We start from the raw sequence: 23,212 nt of genomic DNA, 5'->3' as shown, positions 1-23,212 counted from the left end.
ACTGTGTTAAAACACGCTTTGGTCCCACCACAACATCTGATTTGCGATGCATAAATGTATTCACTTTAGTTCAGATGTATAGCCAAACATTGTGACATAGTTGCTTTTGAGAATTTGTCCAAAATCATATTCACAAATGCGTTAACCTCATTGTCCTAACCACATTATCCCATAACGTAATGTCTGTAAATGCAATATTGAGTTAGGGGCAGTTTTGGGATTTCTCCGCGCTTCTGCTCAGCGGGCCTGTGTTGTTCTAATAATGTCTCCCTAATTAAATGTTACAGCCGCTCAGAGCATAATGACCTGCAGACAGGACAGGCTTCTGGTGAGAGAGAGTGCACAAAGAGGATACATGCGGAACGCACCTTCACAAATGTGTAATGGGAAAGATGATTGGCCGGGGCCATTGTTAGCTGCTGTTAATTAATCTGCATAAACAATTTAGGAGCAATGCAGAGTATATGGTACTTGAGGACGAGTGGTCTGAGCGGGCAGCGCATATGCCATGATCTGTGCAGGCGCCAGCGTCATGACACCGAGTCCTGGCTTTGACAAATTGATGAATGTCCTCCCTGCTTTCCTCCCCCATTTCACGCTTTGCTCTTCCAGTAAAGCCTATGGGCAAAAAGACAAGGCAAGTTCATTTGTAGAGCACATTTCTTACACAAGGCAATTCAAAGTGCTTCACGCAGCAGGAAAAATGCATTCAAATTACACATAAAATGACAGAAACCGAAATACAATAAAATTAACTAAATAAAGAACAAAAAAACACCTAGCCAAATCCAAATTTATCGGACCACATTGGCAGGCATTCCAGACACTCCTTCCCATATTTATTTGACATTGCAGCATGACAGGCGTCTCCGGGATGGACACATCACTTTTAGATTGATTTGTTCCCATATCAGCGCGCTTTCTGCAAAAACATCCTTAAAGAAAACATGTATGTATGTATATTTCACCAAATCCAGTACCACAAAGCCCTAATGTTGTTGACCAAAGAGTTTGATCCACATTGCGTCATCAAGCATTTTATATAGATCTGGTCCTCTAGAAATCACAACATCAGTAGTTTTTTTTAATTGTGTATCTCTGTTCCAGTTGTGGAGATTAGTTACTCTATTGAGGTGGAAACAGGGCTTCATTTTGCTCCAGCGCTCAGGCCAACTAGAGCTGAGCCATGTCGTTCATGTTATATTGACATTTGCTTTCGGGGCAATGTGAAATTTGGAATATCAAGATATAATTCTGCATGTTGGGTTCACTGCAGCTCATTTTTCTACCGTTTAGAGATGTGTTGACGCTGAAAGGGGAAAGCAGAGGGTAAAAACACAAATATTGACTGAAAAACGGTGTGCTGAGTGGAAGCGGATTATATTATAACTATCAATTTAATGTCTATTAAATATCCTTTTGCAAGTTGGTGCAAATATTTTCAATGCCGCCGTCAAGTATCTGGTAAGTAAATTATATTCTAATTGTTATTCTCTTTCATATCATGATAAAAATTGTAGGCCCTAACTCCACCCGCCACCAGTCACTCACACACATCACAATCATTCACAGGCAACAGCTTTGGGTTTTGTTGAGGAACACGCAAATGATTGTTCTGCACTTTACATGTAGTTTGCAATTATATCAAACCTTAAAGGTGGTATGGACGATTTTTTTCAGCAATTTTTTTTATCATATTTCCTCGTGGCGTGGATAAATCATTTGTCCTGCAACGTATCAATCATAAAACGCACCTATCGCTCATCTGCAGCCGCGTCAGGCTCGTCCCCACGTTTCCGCGTGCCTAAGCGCATGGATCTATCCTAATATAGTTCCCTCAGTGCACGGGGCAAAATGAAGACGGAGAAAGACAGTTCGAGCTGACGCAGAAGTAGACAGAAATCTACGGGAGACGAGAGATGCGATGCGCTCCGTTGCGCTAATAAACAAACGCATGTGTGTGTTGTATCAGTCCGCACGGTGGAGTGCGTATGCGCACTTCCGCCTGCGTTCTCAAATCGCCGAAAAATCGTCCATACCGCCTTTAAGTAGAGCAATGATGCAAAAAAATATATGAAGATGTGTTTTTACAATGATGGTTCATTCGCACACACAGGCCCCTATATCAACTTGTTTAGTCACCTGACCAGCCAGTCCCTCCTACATTATGTTCAAATGCAGAAGGGTCTGGATTTGGACCATTGGGGGGCGTCAAAAAAACTCTCCAAGCATGAAGCAGTCCAACCACAGCCGCTAATTTGTGTCACGTGTCTCTCAAATGCAGAAGACATCTCTGAAATATTTTCGGAACATTCAGAACAAAATGTATAACTTGATTTACCTCAGATTTACAGAGTTTATCAGCAGAAGTCAGCAACGTTTCTCAGTCTATGTTATTTTTATTCTTTCCTCCTAATGCACCATGTTTATTTAGACACGAACAGACTGATTGGTTAATCCGTCTGTCAATCACTCCCTTTGGAAATTGGAGCGACTGGGTTGGATCCCAGACCCTCACGGTTTTGTAAAGTATCTGTCAAAACGTGTTGGGACTGGCTGGTCAGGCAACTTGCTTAGTGCACAAATACTACTTTAAATTATTAGTGGTATATTTTAATCACTCAAACACGCTGGCTTCTGTGTTGGACTGCTCTCACATATAATCTCAGTGTCCTGCAGCGATCTGTGGAACACCCGGCGTCACAAATGAGATGTTTCTTGCTGATAATACAAGTTGGCTGAAGGGCATTCTGAAAAGGCTGTAGCGGCCACGCGGAGAAGCCTCAATTAAAAGGCCTTCTTTGCACCCTGACTACCTTTGTGCTGGTCAAGGGGCTCCCAATTTGCAGCAGTAATTATTTCACTTACAGGAATGGTTTCCCACAGGCCACACAGAGAATGTTTGATTAGCTGGATGGTGGAAAAGGTCAGGACGCTCCAGTCGCTCAACGAGAAACGATGATTTTGGTAAAAAGGGGCGTCGTAATCAGGTGGTTGTACTGTGTAAGCCAGGAAGTTATTATAGCAATTGTGCAGATCATGGATGAGATGTGGGCGGGCAATTCATCTGGGACATTTTGTGACAGGAAGTAGCTAAGCGGGGTTGTATTCAGATGGTTCGCTTGGCATTGGTTTGGAGCTGGGTAGATGCATGCTGTTACCCAGAATGCACCACCACAGCAGCTGATTGCCGTTCTGTGGCGTTCTGTGAACCATTGCAATGATCAAGGCTTTTCTTTAGCAGAATGTGCTCCACCCCTGCTTGTGTGTGATTGAGCCGTCTCATTTTCCATCTTATAATGCGACTTATTCACAGCATTGCCCGAGAAATATAACCTCCCAATGACTGCGGATCGTAATCAGGGGAGTAATCAGCAGGAATCAATCTGAATGCGAATGTTCAATGTGGGTAACAGGGGAGGCTTAAGTGAACGGGGCCTCCTTAAAAGCTATTGTTGATTAGCTCCTTCCACAGCTCTGTGCAATTATCTGGTTAGCATTTTTATTTATAGGACGTATGGTATTTTTAAGATGGCACCAGTTTATCTGTATACTTTATTGCACTATTTTCTTTACAAGATATTGACAAAGATGCAATTATTTTTTAAACGTATTTTTTTTGTAACATAATAAATACATAATTTCCAAGTTTATAAAAGATCATTATTGATTTAAGGAGATAAGAACAAGCTTTACTGAAGGACTGAAAACATATAGTTGTGAAACATAATAAATGGAAAAAGTAATTTTCAAAGCAGCGGTGTTTTGTTTAGCAAAGTAATACAAACAGCAAAATTAAATCAGAAATCCATATGGAAAAAATATATTTCACTTCCAAGTACTTATTTCTTCATCCAAATGAGACAAGACATATGAATGGGTCCACAACAGCAAGACAAGATTTTTATACAATTCACATTCACAATTTTGTCCATCTATTTGATCGCATATATTTTGCTATCATTGCTTAAAGTGCATATGACAAGTTCTCAAGTTTTTCTATTTGTGACTTTATTTGATGGGATAGCCCCTGTAGTAAGTAGATTTTTTTTTTTTAAATAAAGGTTGACAATGACAGGAAGAAGAGCTGAGTTATAAAACAGAATCCCTGTGTCTATGTCATCAATAAGCACCATTTAACTGAAAAAGCAGAAATAATTTACACACAATGGACACAATGTTTGGCCCTTGTTAACAGTATGGTTGCTAGGTAACACATTACTTCTACTTGTTGCATTTATGTGGTCCTCAGTAACTCCCGACTCTGACAGTTTACTGCATGTCCTCCCGTTTCACACTGTCCTTTCCTGTCTAATAAAGCCTACGGGCAAAGAAAAACTTTAAAAAGAAAACACAGAAAAACCATACTTGGCGTCTGTCTGTCTCTCAATTTATGCTAATAATTTGAGCTCTTTGACTAACCATTACTACATTTAGGGGTTTACTGTCAGACCATATCATTAAAGCCAAAGATTTGCACAGGAAGACCAGACACTAGTGTTTAATTACCAAAAAAAACGATGGTTTGCTTTTGGTTAACAACAACAAATCATACTGCTTAGCTCCATTAAAGGCTGTTAAAGAGCAGGATCAGTGATTTTATTATTGGTGACATCAAAATCACCACTTTCCGAGATAAAAGCACATGTCGGAATCCCAATTTGTCATCTTAGAAACACGAGCTCCAGAGATGAACACAGCATTAGTCTCCTCTGACATCATAAACTTTACATTTACGTTTACATTTTAGTGAAATGTATTGACTGTCGTGTCAACTGCACTTTAACTTTTTTCTAAGGGCCAAATGAAAACACATGTGGGAAATCTTTGCAATTTTACCTTGCGCCTTGTCCCATCCCAGTTATTTTTAGACACTCAGTCTTCAAGGTTTTTAGTGTGCTCGCTATTTTTGTACTTGATTGAAATGGATAAAGGATGTGCATGCATGGCCATGTGTATCACATTGGGTGCTATTTGTTACAGTCAATGCAGCCCGGCAGACCCACTTTCACTACCGATTTCCCTTCCCATGTGTTCCCACTGGAGACCCTGCCTCTCACCTGTTAACAGATGCTATTGTACTTGAGCACTATTGGGTAAGGCCTGGTGCCGTTAAGCTGTTTTGATCCTGACGTTGGCCTCGGTTCAGTACAGTGGAAGCCGTGAGTCCAGGGTCTGTCTTGTCCCTGTCACAGCTCAGCCAGCTCCATGACAGATTTAACCATTAGAGCTCTGCAGGCTTCACAGACCAGTGGAGAGACTGTTCTGCTAAGACAAGTGCGCACAGGCCCAGAGAGGCTGAAATATGATGAAAATCAATGATAGAACAGTACGCAGACACGTGGGGAGACACGTGGAGATGCTTGCATTACATTGATGCGCAAATGGTTCCACCAATTTGCGCAACCAATGTAACATCCCTTCTTATAAAAGTACAGAAATAACCCATTATACCCTTATTTGAAAGTTTACATAATTCCTTTATTCATTTTTATGTGTATTTTATTGTAGCATTTCTACTAAGGTTAAGGTACGCTTTATTGTCTTCAAAGAGAAATCAGTCTTCTGCATTTGATGCAGTTATCAATGCCACAGGGGCATCTCCTCAGGAGCAGTGCAGCGCTCAGTCACCCATCTCCAGATCTTTGTGCTGGGCTTGGTCAGGACCACTGTAGCTGGAGGATTTGACCAAGATACATGTTTCAGAATAGTGAGGAAAACTGTAGCGCCAGGGAGAAACCCACCCAGACACATGCAAACTCCACCCTGTACCGCTAATATAAACGATGTACTCAATATTCAAATTTTGCATATCTTCCAAACAACATTCTCACTATTATCTACATTTCAGTGTATTGCCCATCTTTTCTTGCATGTACTTTTCTGCTGCCTGAGGTTTATTGTGTAGAGATTATGCAGGCATACTTTTATTTGAAAACGTCTCAATATTCTGGCAGAAATATGGGCACCGCACCACTGATTGTGTAGCTGCAGTGTTCCTGTTGTTTATCTGCTTTTTTACAAATGTTTTCTTGATTTTCTCATTTTAGATGTAAGGTACAAAACTAAATATTTGGCAGAGTTGTATTCCTTTATATTTGTCTTTCGACTGTAGCAGCTCTATCCCATTTTAGTTGCATTTAAAACTTACAAGAGAACATTTCACCATTCAAATCAGACTGCTGCAAAACCTCAATTACGACCTGCATTGACAAGTGGATTCCTTCCATGTGAGCTCAGTTAATCATAGCTTCCAATAATAATTATAACACAAGCTTATGAAAAGGGCTAGTGGTGTCATTAAATCCATAAGTACAAGGTGTCTTGAGGTATGCAGTATTCAGCTTTAGAGATCCGTGGCATCTTGACAGAATAAAATTAGGTTAAAGCTCAAATGCAATGTCATAATTTCTGTACAGTCAGCTACATTTGTACAATAGAGTTTCTCCTGAGCTTGCCGTGAACGTTACTCAAAGCAGTGAATGTATTAGCTGTGATAGAATGAGCACTCCAGATTCACAGAGGTCACGAAATGTTTGCGGTGCACATGTTTCGACTGTGTAGTAGTGGGTGTGTCTGCCTGGCTTCGAATACGATCCAGAATCCCTCAGGAGTCTTTAATAGATCTAACTGAATGTCAATACATCACCGCAGCGTCCGCAGCCTAAACCCAGTGGTACAGCCTATTTATGCCATGTACAGGGTTGCCATGGTAATGAGGTTACGGTTTGTTTACACTAATGTTGATCCTGATGCTTTTTGACGTGACGGACGTGTCCATCATCTAATTAATGAGTTATGACTCAGACAAAATAGCCAGTATGCTCAGAGAGAGACGAGCGCAGCGAGGGTTTTTTGAATGCAGCAGCACAGACAACACTGCAGCCACAACAGCTTTTCCACCAGCGGAATAATTACCAGAGGTGTAATTTGGTTCTACGTCTCAACAGGGGGAAAAAAACATAACTCAACTATAGCATTCAGAGTGTAATCCATGGAACCAAAATGTGCATATTACATTTTCTTCTTAGTGTGGCCACAGAGTATTTGATTGCTCGTTATAGCACATTTATCTAAACTCAATTCAAAGCTTAAATCTGTAGTAGGGATGTCACAATGTCAAATTGTAGGGTTATGATTGCAAAGAGAATATTACGAGAAGCGCTGCATGGATACATATCATTCTGTTATGAGTTGTGATATGATTATGATGAGAAGAATGTCACGATTGTTGACACCTCAACGAAACAACAGTCAAATCCTTTCATTTTCAAAGTGCCTGATAGCTTACCATTTGTCTAGTCTGTGACCAGCTTCATGAAATCAAACCTCCAGAAGGATAAGAAACAGCCAGATATAAAAGCATACATCTTTAAAGTACAGATTTAATTTAATTTTGCTTCTAAAATGATCACGATTATTATTTGTCACTTCTTATCATTATATTGTGACCTGAATAATCATGATCATCGATTAACCCAATAATCTTGACATCCCGAATGTGTAGAAATTATAATTATACTCTTCATTAAGGCAGGAAATGACCACTTATGTGCGTTCCTTCATTCATGAGCAAACACCAAAATAACACTCCAACACTAATAACACAATACTGAACATATGAACTGCTTATTACATTTATTCTTAAACTGTGCTGGCCAGGCAGCATGGTTATCTCAGTCATAACTTGTCCTTATGGCCTGAGGGCTGAGTGGAGCTCTAGTGCCATCCATGGGTGTGCACAAATGTTGCCGTCTCTGCAGTTGTTGGCCATTTTTTCCATTTGAATTGATTAAAAGTGCCCTTTATAGAGCATATCCACAGGCAGTGAGGAGAGCAGAGATTTTTGTTGTTTATGAAGCTCACCAGAAATGTGATGGAAAAAAATATCGCGCAGCATGTCCGTATCACAAACTGCCACCAAATTGCAGCTAACAATCATATCCAAGCAGAAAGATGAGCGCGGGAACAAAGCATGAGACTGAAATAGAGTTGAGGACACACGCAGGGGTAAAAGAGAACGCATGATATGATATTTTCACCCATTGCCAGAGGAGACAGCAGACAGCAGATAGTGAAAGGCTAAATAAAAGTCAGAGAAAGAGAGGACAAAAGTGACTGAGAAAATTGAAGATAATGATAAAGCAGGGTTGCAGACGAAATGAGGCTGGGCAATTATTAAAATGGAACTGACGAGGAAAGGCTGTGAAAATTAATCAAAACGCATTAAGTGAATACAGGTTAAACGGTCGACTTCCTCTCTGGCTAATATTTAATGAGAGCTTGTTCTGCCAGCACACTCTGTGATTAGACAGTGGACTGGCACACACACCGCCGCATTGGCAGAACATTGTCCTCAGCATGGCAATTATACACATTGTTCCTATGGCCGGCTCTTTACAAAGAGTGGCATTTGACATGATAACATGTTGTACACATCAATGTAACTATGGCAGCAAAAAGGAGACAATGCAGGATGATTAGAAGGCACAAGCAGGTGGTCAAAAAGTTTACAGATATCTAACTTTGGAAAATGTTGACCTGCATTTTTGCAAATGTGTAAAATTGTCATAGCCATTGTTTTAGGACAGGTGACATTTTGTGGGGAACAGGAAGTTTAGTTATTTTCTGCGCATTTTCATGTCACAACTTGCTTTCCTCCATCCCAAAGACATAGTAGTTATTTTTGTGTACAGTGAATACAACAGTGAATACATCAGTGGTTCTGAAACAGTGGAGGTTGTTCTAGTGGTACACGAACTGCTCTTCAATTTCCTCTTCAGTTCTCTTCAGAGATGACTTTGGGTGTCAGGCATTAGTAAGTTCCTGCCCCCCTGTAGCAGTTGTATTTATTCATCACTATTTAATTTTTTTTTTCTTTTTTTTTCTTAAAACTGTAGCGTGGAATGGGGAGAGAGTCAAGGCCGGGAAGCAAGCAGGTTGTACTATACATACAGTACACATGCTCTTTAAATCACAATACCACAGGGGAGCACTTACTGTGGCCATTTGAAAGGAAAAGTCCCGTCAGGCCCATATTTGCTGAGATAATGTGATGAGCTATGACAGCATGTGGGTCATAGGCCTATTGTGACAGGGACACAGAATATGTGGGTGGGTGATTTTTAACCCCTGAAACAACAAGTTGAAATACCCTGCAGGATTAATCATCCATCACAGTGCATGGCCACAATCTGACTGTACACTGGAAGTTTGCTCTTTTCAATCAATAATTAATTGCTTCAATTACCATAATTTTAATCGACTGTCGCTTTAATCTACTAAATCTGACGCCAGAGTCCAGTTGTGTGGCAAGTGATTTGTAGTGCTTTGCTGCCCTCAGGTGGAACAAGGCGTTAATGCATTCCCTGGGCAGTCTCATGCTTTTTTTTGTTATTTATTTTTTATGTCATTATTAAAATTGGCTAACAGGGCTTCTAGCCGGAGGGGCACAACATTCCACCACTTAAGAAAATGTAAGGTCGCACAAACCATCCCCATCAATAATGATAGAATAACTGTTATATTGGATTTTGGTAGAAAAATAAAATACAAAATGCTTTACCAACATTGCTTTGAAAAAATGCCAATCCACTGAACCAGAATTAAATTATAGGCCTCAGGTCAGAACCATTCAAACCAGGACTAAACCAGCACCAAGGCAGAATTAAACAAGGATTAAACCATAGCCAACTCAGTTCTAAAGAGCCATTAACCCAGAATTAAACCAGTAAACAAGAGAAAAAATATATTTTTAATATTTGTAAGATGTGTTTGGGGGGCCTGATCAGGCCTCCGGGCTTTATCTGAATAGGCCTGGCTCACATACTATCATTGTTCTTGTTCAAAAATAGTTTTAATGTTAAATGTAGGCCTGGTCAATATCATAAATAATAATAATTTTCACTTCTAATCCATTAAAGCACATCATCTGTTTTAACATCGTCACTTGTGCCTTGAGTCCAGTCTCACAGCAGGAGACAAGGTGCAGTTCTTTCTTTAACCACATGAGCGCAGTGTGTCCTCATAAACCGCCCTTACCGAGCCCCGCAGACCTGAGGCTGAGGCTGAAGCCAACAGGTGAACTGAGGAGGGCTGACAGATTTTGGATGGGACACAGAAAGCTGTCTCTTCTCATATAAGTTCGGCATCCACTCCACACCGAGAAGCCCCTATCACTCAGGCTGTGTGGCAGCCGGAGCGGGCACACCATCCACCACTGACAAAATGAATAAGTCAGCAGACCTGGAGGCAGAGAGAGAGTGAGGGAGAGATGACCTGGGCATTTTGTCTCGGCAGCTACTCCATCATTATAATGCATGGCTGTTTGGCCGTTTAATGACACTGTAGCACTCGGCTGAAAGATGTTGCAAGGACAAAAGTTGGGGTGGAATTTTTTTTAATTTAGTTTAAAGAATTGAGCAAATATGTTTACGTGTGCATTTACAGTGAATAGAATGGCCAGCATTGGCAGTTCAAGTTAAATCCAGCTAAATCCAATTGAAAAAGGCACCAAAAGTGACTATGATTCTAAAATATCAGTTAGAATTCAATTTGTGTATTGCAGAACACATTTGTTAGTTAGATTGTATTTAGATTATTGCTTCTTCTATATCAGACAGTAGGTAAAAGATGTAATTGACAAAAAATAATATGTAATTGACTGAGCTAAAAAGGTTATTACATAATTTCTTACCTATTGTCTGATACGGAAGAAACAACACAACATTTCTACTGCAGAAGAAAAGATTGAGTTTAGAGCTAAAACCATCCAAATACATTGTTTATGGAGAGCAACAGATGTTAAGAAGGCGCTGAAAGGAATGACAATCACAAATCAGCTCCAGGCAGTAGTAGTAGCTATAGCAATGTATTTCAAACCGAATGAAAGATTAGCCGTCAGGGTTTCCTCACACTCTCTTTGATTAATGGTGTTCCTTATTTGACCACAACTCCCACAATGCCCCTGGCCAGCACTATATCTCTGTTGATACTTTGAGTCTAGGATGGTTGGGGGCAGATTCTGGGCTCTTATATGTCCCACTAAACATCCTTATGAGCTCATGCTTGAGCTCCATATTATGTCGCAAACCCCGACATCACAGTATATGAGTCGCAGTATAAGAGGCAAAATGTCAAAGGAAATAAGAGCAAAGGATTGACACGTGAAAAAGGGTTGGCAAGAATAAAGCCGTGGCTGTTTGGGAGGGGAAGAGAGGCGCGCAGGCAGCTAATGCTCAGCCCTGCATCTTGAGGAAGCTGATGGGAGAGAGAGAATGCGAGAGAGAATGGGGGAGTGGGGACGAGCGAGAGGGGCAGGGAGGGAGGGAGGAAGCTGTCGTGGTGCCGCTGGATGTGAGCATTTCTCCTCTCACTGGTCTCCAGCTGTCCTTTTGGTGGATGAGCTCGGTAACGGTGCACTGAATCCTACCGGGCTGATCTGGCTGGCTGCTTCACGTTGCCTTCAGGATTTGCAGGGGCGAGAGTGAGGTCCGGTGTAAGGCAGGGCAGGGCACGGGGGAGCCCAAACAGGGGGTTGACAACATGAGTGTCCCCATGCTGAAGATCGGGGCGGTGCTGAGTACGATGGCCATGGTGACCAACTGGATGTCCCAGACGCTTCCCTCTCTCGTGGGACTTAACGGCACCAGCATCTCCAGAGGTGGCACCTCTGAGAGGATCGTCAGTGTATGTATTACTTCAGTTTAGTTTGAAAATAGAAATGCACAAGTTGTTTTGTGATAGAAAAATGTTGCTAAAATGAATGTTTGTTATGCAGCACATGTTGATCTGTTGATTTGCTTGAGTTTGTAGTTCAATTGCAAAATATGTCTGGCTTTTGAAAACATTGTTTTACAAAAACACAAACTAAAAATCATTAGTTACTTTTTTAAATGGCACACATCTGTTTTTGCAAATTAACTCTTCAGTTGTTCAAAAAACAAAAGACATGTTGTTCATTTTCATGTGAAAATGTGTAAATGTGTGAGTAATGTCTACAGTGAGAGGCTGCACAGCCGAGTTACATTATGTATAACAAAGCCCAGTGAGTGGCACTAAAAGGGAAAGAAAATGCATTGGGGATGGTTGGGATAAATCATATGTTTTTGCCTATTTGACGGCTAGAGAGCCGAACTGAGTGATGCTCAGACTGATGTGATCTGTCAGGGTGCTGCGGGCAGAAGGAAGAAGCTCTCATTTAGAGGTTACTGGGGCAGGATGGTGAGGTGCAGCCAGTGTTATTGTGTTATTTGAAGTATTGTATTACAAATGCATTTTGAAGTTTGAAGTGAGATTGGCCGTGTATGCTCTTTATCAGAAATACATCTGAAGTGATGAAATTGATAATTACCTTGTGAATCTGCAGTCAATAATTGCTTCCTTTCTTTTGGCTCAGTCTCTTTCAGCACAACCTTGGTCTGTTAAAATGATTAAGAGGTATTAAACTTCCCAGGAGAGGTAGAACCATCTGCGTTTGTGTGTGTGTGCTTGCATGCTCACTTCATGCAGTGATTTTGTGTTCGAATATGCACAGCGAGCTGTCTTAAAGCAGACTGCTCTCATGAGTAAAGGTCCATCTGTCTCAGAAAGATTTTCATTATTTGTTTGTTGAAATACAACATTCTGCCATTTTCCGTGTTTGTTTGGAGCAAGGTGTGCATTTGTAATTGGATTTGGCTTTCTTCTTCTATCCAAAATTCTCAAATTTTCCACTGGATAATCTCATTAGATGGTTAAAGACATAGTATCGCTGAAAGGGTTTCATAACATTGTTGAGTATCAAAGTTTTAATCATGGCACCATCATTTGCATTTCAAAAGATGAGTCACAATGGAGCCGCCTCTGGAGGATATATTCCTTGAAGCAGCCCTCATTCATAAGTACTGAAGAGCGAAAATGTACCACTGAAATAACTTTTATCAAAGTTTAATATAAATGAGGTGATTTGATAGAAAACATCTCCCCTTTGAGACTAGAATATCCTGGCATCATAAACAACACCAAATACAATTTTAATGTGAATCCTCGCCTCAAAGTCCCATCACTTTAAATGACACATTTCTGAGTGATGATCTGTGCAGCAATTATGACTCAGTTAATGTTTGGAGCACCAATCAAAGACAATCAAACCACAGCGTTTTGACACTTGGTGCTAGTCCGCCAGTGGCCATCATGCTGTTCTTCTCTCCTCTGTGGCACCCATGCGTGGTACAGCGCCCCACATTCGCCCAGCTCTCAGCTATTTTCTAAGTCTGCTTCACTAGCTTTCTGCGCTCGTCTCTAAACAGCTGATCCGGGAGCACAGATGACTGACTCTGGTGCCACTCAGCGAGCCGCCTGCCCGCTCGAGCACATCTGGACTGAGCAAAACTCTGTTCTTTAATGAGCAGAGCAGAGCTGACACACTGACACTGGTCTGGCATGTTCAATTAGGCTTTGGGCAGGTTCGTATCACAGCATCTAGTAACGTATAGACTCTATAGAATCATTATACAGTCAGCCATACGTGAATGGAGCTACACGGGGCTTTGGGGCATGCGTGTGAAATGTACTGAAAATTGCTATTGATTGACAGAATAGGCCAAAACAAAGTCAATCAATGTGGAGATGGTGTTTTCGTGAGGCATGTTATGGCGTCAGAATTCAAAATGTGTACCATAAATGACACTTGAAATAGAGCAAGACCTTCACTTCTCCATAACCTGTAAGAGTCGAGATACAGGGCCCAAGAGAACACATCCAAAGCGATCTGTGCCAGAGAGACTGAGGAGACAGAACTGAAAACTTTCTAACAAATGTACTGGTATTATGGAATATTACATAAATGTATTCTTGGTTTAGTGTAAAGATGTTGTGGGCAGAGGAAAACCAGATGCTAAAAATAATAAGTGGGTAGGAATGCCTCTAGCCTTCAAAAACAGCTCACATGAATAACATCTTGGCCTTTTTCCAGAGCATGTTAGCAGGTGCAGTTATAAATTGCCAAAATGCATCCAATACTTTTAGTTTGGATGTCGATACTTACACTGTTGAATTAATGGTGTCCAGTGGTGGAAGAAGCACTCAATTGAGCAAAGTACAGGTATAGGGGCCAAAAGAATAAACATTTGAAAGTGTAAGTATAAAAATCTTCTTAAGTGAAAGTATTCAAGTGCTCATTTAAAAATGTACACAAGTGTAAAAAGTAGGTAGTGGGGTACATGCTCTCAAATGTAGTGAAGTAAAAGTATAAAGTATTCACTGTAAAATATTCTTAAGTAAAGTATATAATAGAGTATGTCTAGTATAGTATCTACTATACAGCATATAGTAGATACTGTACCTAAAATGTTACTTAAATACAGTACATTTGCATTTTTACTTCATTAATGATGCAATATCCCACATATATTTGGAGCATTGTATGTCTAACCTAATAATCGTGATAATTACATCGTAAAACCTAAAAAATAATAATCGTGACAATTTTAGAAGCAAAATTATGTCTTTTTATTTTAATTTATAGTCCAAAAAATAGACCTAAATGTAAATGATATATTTATCTGGCTTTTTTTGTTATATTTAACTTTTACTTTGCTTTCAGTAAGTTCAGTTTTGTAAAGCTGGTCACAAACCTGAGGAATAGCAACATGTTAGACAAAAGGAATGAAAGAAAATTAAACATGTCACTGTTGTCTAGGCACAGTCTCAATAATCATGAATATTGTGACATTCCTGGTCTAACCTTTACTGCAGCACAAAAAAAGTCACCACTGTGTAAAATAATAAGAAATGACAAAGCGTGAGTGAAATGCCCTGTACTGAAGGACAGAGCGGGCGGCGCCGTCACTTTGGTGTGTGACTTAAGAGAGCTACGAAGCAAGAGAAAATATTGCCACATCTGAAGACGCCATAGACCAACACGGCCCCGAAAATGATTGGGGTCACCTCGCTGCACCCAGCCACCGTCTGTCCGCCGCATTGTAAACTTTATCACATCCACTATTCAATCCCATAAAGCCCATTGTAAAAATTGATTTTGGGCAATAGATTAAAGACTAAACCACGCTAGCTGAGGCTTTTATTTGAGCACTTACTTTCACATTTACAACCCGTTCCTCTTAATTTATTTGAGGTATCTGAAACATTGACAGGCGTCCTCAACTGGCAGGACAATGTGGCGCAGCGAACGGTGTTTGAAAGTCAATCTTGTAATCTTGTTTAGCATTTGTCATATTAACGCTTTTGTAAAGAACCTAATTAAAGGTGTAAACAAACAGCATTGATCCTCGAGTGCCACAAAAGCGATCATTAGACATTGTTGATTAGTCCGAAATAAGTCAACTGGGATGTATCGCTTTGCTCCTCCGAGAGGTTTGGAAACAGACTTGTGTAATCCATATTTTTTTTTCTAATGAAGACCTAGCAGGGAGTTAACAGTTTATGCACTGTTTTCTCGCAGCTCTCACCTCCCTTCCCCGCTAAGTGCCAGCCTTAATAGAGCACTTCTTCTCCCAGACTAACAGCCAGAGAGTGGTTTGCCAAATGTTTTTTCTACCGGGGCATCAGGCACCGTGACAGCGACCAAAAGGCATAAAAGCCTCGGTCTTGTCTTGTAAAGATGTGGCACCTCTGCCTGTCACATCAACACAATCTGGGAAGGATTTATGCAAAACTAGTTTGTATAGATCTCTGTAGATGATCCCAAATGATGAACAAAAACACACAAATCAATTCACAACGCCCAAAATCACAACAGCAGTTGCCTCGAGGGGCGACAGTGAAAAAACTGATTAAATAATGTTCATAGGGACTTGGCAATGTCCCAGCATCCCGTGTACTTAGACAAAATGAATGTCCCAAGCTCCCCTGTCCTTAGACCCTCCTTCTCGGCCAGGAAAAACTACGAAACCTCCTTGGGGATGTTTGGATGATATAGAACTATAGCATCTTTGCATATATAGTGCCATGTCATTTATGGCTTTGTAAACCAGGAGTAGGATTTCAAATGTGATTCTAAACTCGACAGGAAGCCAGTAATCTTGCTGCTACATTTTGAACCAGTTGAAAGTTTTATGGAGCTTTTAGGACACGCTGCGAGCAGGAAGTCACAGTAGTCTAATCTAGTCGTTACAAATGCATGGATATGTTTTTCAGCATCGCTTTAAGGCAAGATTTTCTGATTTTAGCTATATTGAGATGGAAATAGAATATTTTTCAGGCTTGATTTATAGCCGTAAAACATCACTTTGAATGAGAGCTCCTGATCAAATAAGACATCAAGGTTTATTACAGTAGAACCTGAGACTACACTTTTTTCAGGGTTTAGAAGCAGATAATTAAGTGTCATCCAGGCTTTTATATCCTTCACACAAGCACTAAGTCTGTCTACTTCATCGGTCTGATCCGGTTTCATTGATAAATACAGCTGAGTGTCATCTGCATAGCAGTGGAAGTTAATGCCATGATTTCTGATAATGTTACCTAACGGCAGCATGTAAAGAGTAAACTGAATTGGGCCGAGTACTGACCCCTGAGGCACACCGTATGTTACTTTAGAGCAAGGTGAGGAGCTCTGGTTTACATTAACAAACTGGTACCTATCCAATAAATAGGATTTGGGGATAGGATTTGAGAACAGTCCATCTAAGAATCAATTGTCTGTGGTGATGATGACAGTTGAACAATTTAGGAAAACGTATTAATATGTATTTGTGATGAAAATTATATTAAATAACAGCAATCTTTGAAATGTCGCCATTGCCCTTTCACCAGTGGTCTTTGGACAACTTGATGACCATCTTAGTCTAGTCTGCGTGCAACAAGCTCAGATCACTGTTCCAGAATCTAAGACATCAACTTCAAAGGAAAAATATGCTATAATCTATGTCATCAGTCGCTTGGCTAGCCCTGTCTCTTCTACATTCTGTTCAAAAGCAAAAGAGTATGGAATCGGACCATAAAGAGCGTCAGAAACTCACTATACAAAGACATTTCCTCTCAAATATTCTTGTAACATTCAAAACAAAACACATAACTTCAATTACCTCAGATGCATAAGAGTTCAAAGCTTTCTCGCTTGTTGTTTCTGCAGAAATCCGCTCCGTTTCTCAGTACTCTGTGTTATTTTCTCTGCTTTTTCATTCGCAAATCGCCTCTTGTTTAAGAAACGAGCGGGCCATGCGTCTCCCTGATTGACTAATCTGTCTGTACATCACGCTCATTAGAAATCACGCTGACAGGACACGACTCCAGACCAAAACACCTTTGTAAACTATTGTCAAAGCGTCAGAACAATCAGAACGATCAGAACAACTGTATTATGATCCAGATTCAAGTAAAAAACAAGGCTCGTCTTGATGGATAAATGCTTTCTTGTATCTCTTGTAATTACTTAATGCTAATAGACCTCCTCCTGCTCTCAGTCAACCAGCTGTATGCGTTGGCAAACGTTTCCCTCTCTTACAGGGCGGGCAGCGGGCACAGTGACAGCACCGTGCACCAGAAGCTTTAAAAGTTTTAGATCGACCCCTGTAAAGAGCCGGTACCTCGGCCCCCGTCCCGCTGTTAGTCAAACGCAGGAGCAAGTTGCGGTAGAGAACGAAGGAGAGCCAAGATAAATGGATGGAGCGGGAGGGAGGGAGGGAGGGAAGGAGAAGGGGAGTAGGAGCTAGGGAGGGAGCTCGAGGCCGCAGGGAGGAAAGAAGAGGCAGCAGGGGGAGCAGCGAGATGAGTTTATGAGTCATATTATTAACTGGCAAACACGCCGCGCTCATTGTTGTAATCGCTTTTCCTTGGGTGCAGGAGAGGCCTCATCTGGAGTCCTGGCTGGGTTACATTCGAAAGCCCAACAGCTGGCCAATGGACACATCATTTATTAGACGAGAGCGAGTGTGTGTGTGTGTTTGTTTGTGTGTGTTTGTGTGTTTGTTTGTGTGTGTGTGTGTGTGTGTGTGTTTGTTTGTTTGTGCGTGTGTGCGTGTTTGTGTGTGTGTGTGTGTTTGTGTGTTTGTTTGTGTGTGTTTGTGTGTTTGTTTGTTTGTGTGTGTGCGTGTGCGTGTGTGTGTGTTTGTGTGTGTGTGTGTGTGTTTGTGTGTTTGTGTGTTTGTTTGTGTGTGTGTGTTTGTGTGTTTGTGTGTTTGTGTGTTTGTGTGTTTGTGTGTGTGTGCGTGTGCGTGTGCGTGTGCGCGTGTGCGTGTGCGTGTGCGTGTGCGTGTCTGTAGGCCATATACGAATAACTGTAGCTCATGTCTTGAAGGCACAACAATTTTTGCTCCGAGCAGCAGAACGAGGATGTTAAAAATAGTGTGCGAGACGGGGAAAGTGCAAGGGAGCCAAGCACGCAGCCTAAGTTTAAAAAATAAAAAAAGTTGGGAACAAGTAAGAAATAGTTACAAGATAAAATGGGCTATACAACTCAGCTTTGAAGTTGAGGAGCACAAATTACAAGTAGAGCACAGTGGTGGAAAGCACAGTGCTAAATTTGATTGTGGATAATTTGGATATTTTCATGGTTTAAGTTAGTGTTCCAACTCTGAGCAAACCAAAATAAACTAAATAGAAACAGCCAGAAAAAAATTGGAAATCATTTCAGTTGTTTCAGCTAAACAAAATCAGCTTTTTTCAATTGCGATTCCTACTCCTGACACTTTTGGGGGGGAAATCAAAATGCTTTCACTTTTTTACTCCAAAAGTACATTTTTAAACAGGTGCTTCAAAACTTTTACTTGTCAAAGTGAATGTGAAACTGAGTACTTCCATCTCCAGAACAGAATTATGGTGGAAGAGCACCATGTTTCCTTTGTCCTTTTGATGCAATTCCTGCTTTATCTCAGTTATCAACTTTTTTGAGCCATTTAAAGAATGATTAGCTTGGATTTCTTATACATGTGTTTATCCTTGGATTCTATGCATTTAAGACTCTTAAGTATCCAAAGAGTTACACACAACAGTTACACAAGTAGGACATGCGACTGCTAAGTACAAACTCAAGCTCTGCCACGGTGCAAAACAAATTATGCTGAACTGTTTACTCAGTGAAAATGAATCCAATACATATTTATGTTCGCATAACAGCGCCTCTGGGGTGACTTTTATGACCCAACGATGTCATACAAGATGAACATTTGGGCAAGTTTTATTCCAGACTTTTCACAGCTCTTATCTGAACACTCCTCCTGTATAATCTGTGCAGCTCTTTTTTAGATATAGTGTGAATCCCCCTTTTGCACATTGGCTAAAGTCCATGTCTGTGCTGCTGCCCCTGGCCTCTGTGCATGCTCCTTATGAAAGTTATAATAGACTTTCTGTCATGCCCATAAAGTACTGCGCTACAGATTTACGATCTCATTTGAGTGTGGCTTTACGGGCGTCTCACTCCGGCTCAGTTTAATGAATCGCCAGCAGAAGCACATCCGGTACATCTCTGCTCTGATTTAAGCACCTTTAATGCATAATTGGACATAGGACAATCTCTCTGACGCTCGGTAATTATTAAAAATGACAAAGTGTTAAATTTGTTCAATGACATGAAACATTTTTGAACTTTTCAATTGCCTCTTAATTGTGTAGTGTCAGCTCTAATTTGGGGGATTAAAAGATGTGTTTTTTTGTCAGTATCCCTCGCTCAGCAGGGATTTCGCTTGTGGTTGGGTTTTTAAAATTGTAACTGTGCACAAAGTCGGCATTCAACAAAGCCAGAGGAAATGAGAGCCATCTTTCACTTCTGTCGGCCAAACCACAAGCCTTCCCTCACTGAAACTTTACCTTTGTCTGTCGGGAGCACTGGAGGTTATGGAGGTTAACTTTGGGACACACGAGCTTTGGTGATTTGTCAGGAAGAATGAGCAATGTCACGTAAAAAGCACATCAAAATCTCATGTAGCTTAAAAGGATTTCACTCAAGCCAATGCTAAATGTAGGCTAAATTGTACGTTGGTGTTAATACTTATGTCTTACATTTAGTCAGTTCGAAAACACATATTGAAATAGAACTATATATTGCAGGCTTTAGACTTAAGCCTAATTCTTTTATAACTTATCCTTAAAGTGCAACAGTTCTTCAAGATGCATAGGACGCTTTAAATTGAGTTAGTTACACACAATGACAACTTAACTAGTGATTTTGTGATTGTTTTGGACACAGAAAAGTCACCTGTTCAGAGGAGGGGAGGCACAGACTAAATGTTGTACTTTTCTTGAGTGTAACTGCATCTACCCCTTGCGGTTTTCCTGTTGTTTCCATCGCTGCTCTCCTATTCTCTAATGGGCTTCTGCAGAGCGGCCGCGACAGTTTCGGTTTCAAACCTGCCACTTAAAATGACCGTTTCGTCCTTCACTTCTAATTGGTAAACGTGGTGGTAGTTTGGGACAGAGAGACAAATAATCTACCCATAAATAAAAATAAATATATAAAAGTTTGAATGCTGCTTTCCATATTTAACACGCAAAATACCTTAAAAAAAGCCTTGGTTTCGCCGCTGATACCTGCCCTTGTGCAATGTGCAAATGTATTCCTTTCATGTCTGCGTATACTGCTAATATTATACTCACAGTTGTTGTTGTTGTTGTTTTTTCTCTTTTTAATGAGTTGATGCAAGCATGTTTACTCTGCGTGAATGCAATGTTAAATTAACCAGTGTCAATGACCCATGGAGAGTAAGGGTGTCATTATATTTACATAAAGGCAGTGTTTGACTTCTGTTCAGCTGCGCACCGGAAGAGAAGGGTTGATTAAAGTTCTTAGACAGGGATTTTCCTGCAAAAAGAGCACAATCGTTTCACCCCTGATTTCTGAACGGCCCAAAAATTGTGAATGGTGGAGCCGAATGTGCAGGTGGGTGGTAATAAAGCTGGAACTGATTCAAATACGCTGTTAATTTCAGCACAGTATCCATGAAACATTAATGAGAAGAAGAAAGGCCGGCGCAACCATCTCCACTTGGTAAATGAGCAAAAGAAATGCACAGCATAAAAGGTTTCGATATTGCCCTTATAGAATTCTGAATGAGTAGCATATTGCAGCCCGGTATGTAGCCTATCTTCAAATCAGTGCGACTCCAATAACGGTGATGTCTTGGAAGGAAAAAAGCAATATGGCAAATGGATGGACCCTTATACATCAATTTTCACAGAAAGCGCTCAACCTACAGGGAATTTGCCGAGCGTAGGCAGATCCCCCCCCACATATAGATTACATTATAGTGAAGGCAGGTGGCTGTAGGAGCTTATTGCACTGGATGTGGCCCATGAGACTACAAAGTGAATGTCACACACTCAGTAATCACCAGACTTTTTATTGTTTCCGGGAGATAAAACACTATGCCAAATGACCACTGACAGTGACTAATGTCTAATTGTGAAATGATGGACAATCTGGTGCATGTGTCTTACTCTGCCAACACGCCCGATTCAAAACGAAAGTGTGAAAGTGTTATAAAATATTATAGGTTTGATTATTGAATTTATAATATGAGACTGAATTTCAAGTTCTTTTAGCATGATGAAAATGTGATACCATAATTACTATATTGACTTATTGTTCACTAAAGGATAGTTGGAACAATCACTTTTGAGGCTCAATATTTATTGTGGGTACTTTCTTTTTGTAATAGTGTTGGATTTTGTTTTATTTTTCTTCACAAGGATAAGATTTCCTTAATCCTGCTTTAGGGCTGTTGTGTCGATTAAATTCATTTTCATTTTCATTTTATTCATTCATACAGGGAAAACCCAATGAGAAAAGTTCTCTTTTTCATGGTTAAAACACAACAACAAACAAACTCAGGATATTAAAACACAAATACAACTTTAATAATAATAATAATAATAACTTTTATTTATATAGCGCTTTTCAGTGACCCAAAGACGCTGAACATAATAAAAAAGGGGGGGGTATTTACAGACAGGGGGGACAACACGTACAGAACACATTAATATACAGATAAAATGAACAAGACAGAAAAAGTAGAGAGAAAAAGATGGGGATGTAACAGGGGGTAGAAGTGTAGGCAATGGGGTAGAGGAGGCTAGGGGTAGGGGAGGTCATAGGCTTGGGTGAAGAGGTATGTTTTTAGGCGGGATATGAATGTTGTGAGTGAGGGAGAGTGGCGGACAGGTTGGGGGAGGGAGTTCCAGAGTCGGGGTGCTGTTCGGGAGAATGTTTTGAGTCGGGATGTTGGTGCAGTCAGGGTGAGAGAGGAGGAGGATCGGAGAGCTCGGGTGGGGCGGTGGGGGATGAGGAGGTCAGACAGGTAGGGGGGGGCAAGGTGGTGAAGAGCTTTGAAGGTGAGGAGGAGTATTTTAAAGTTTATGCGCTGCTTGATGGGGAGCCAGTGGAGAGAGCGGAGAACGGGAGTGATGTGATCACGGGACCGGGTGTGGGTGAGGAGGCGGGCAGCGGAGTTTTGGACCATTTGGAGTCTATGGAGGGAATGGGAGGAGATGCCAGTGAGGAGGGAGTTGCAGTAGTCAAGGCGGGAGGAGATGAAGGCATGGATGAGGGATTCAGCAGCGGGGAGGGTGAGGCAGTGTCGGATTTTGGCGATGCGGCGGAGGTGGAAGTATGAGGTCTTGACAATGTGGCTGACATGGGGAGTGAAGGAGAGGGTGGGGTCCATGATGACACCGAGATTGCGTACCAGGGTAGAGGGGGTGATGGTCGAGGTGTCGATGCTGAGTGAAAAGGGACCAGTTTTATTGAGAGTGGATTTGGTGCCAATGAGGAGGAGCTCTGTTTTGTCACTGTTCAGTTTGAGGAAGTTGAGAGTGAGCCATGATTTTATTGTAGAGATGCAGGTTTCGATGTGGCTGAGGGGAGGGTTTTGGGTGGATTTGGTGGTGAGGTATATCTGGGTGTCGTCAGCGTAGCAGTGAAAGTCCAGGTTGAGTTGGCGGAGGATGTGACCAAGGGGGAAGATGTAGCAGATGAAGAGGAGGGGGCCGAGGACTGAGCCCTGGGGGACCCCCTGCGTTACTGGGGAGAGGGTGGATGAGTGACCGGAGAGGGAAATGAACTCTTGCCTGTTGGTGAGGTAGGATGTGAGCCAGTCAAGTGCAGAGCCCTCAACACCCAGTTGGCGCAGCCTTTGTAGGAGGATGGAATGGTTTATAGTGTCAAAGGCTGCGCTGAGGTCTAGTAGTAACAGGATGTTGAGGGCCCCGGAGTCTGCAGAGGTGAGGAGATCGTTGAGTACTTTGACCAGGGCTGTTTCAGTGCTGTGAAGTGGGCGGA

General features: G+C 41.3%; 1 protein-coding gene across 2 annotated transcripts in view; it reads left to right on the top strand.

The window, feature by feature from the left end:
- Positions 1 to 23,212, top strand: part of olfm2a (olfactomedin 2a) — a 56,425-nt gene that overhangs the window by 14,866 nt on the left and 18,347 nt on the right. Inside the window, exon 1 of one of the 2 annotated variants that reach the window (XM_072443131.1) lies at positions 11,348 to 11,688. The exons of the other annotated variant lie outside the window; for it this stretch is intronic. Within the exon in view, the coding sequence (XP_072299232.1) occupies positions 11,545 to 11,688 (144 nt within the window). The 5' untranslated portion in view covers positions 11,348 to 11,544. Of the gene's footprint in view, positions 1 to 11,347; positions 11,689 to 23,212 lie in introns of those variants that run through there. 2 annotated transcript variants of the gene reach the window in all.

The sequence above is a fragment of the Eucyclogobius newberryi genome, unplaced genomic scaffold, assembly GCF_026437365.1.
Source record: "Eucyclogobius newberryi isolate DKJ021-1_F unplaced genomic scaffold, fEucNew1.0.hap1 SCAF_13, whole genome shotgun sequence".
NCBI lineage: Eukaryota > Metazoa > Chordata > Actinopteri > Gobiiformes > Gobiidae > Eucyclogobius > Eucyclogobius newberryi.
Note: the sequence above shows the minus strand (reverse complement) of the source record. Positions and strands in the feature narration are given on the sequence as shown.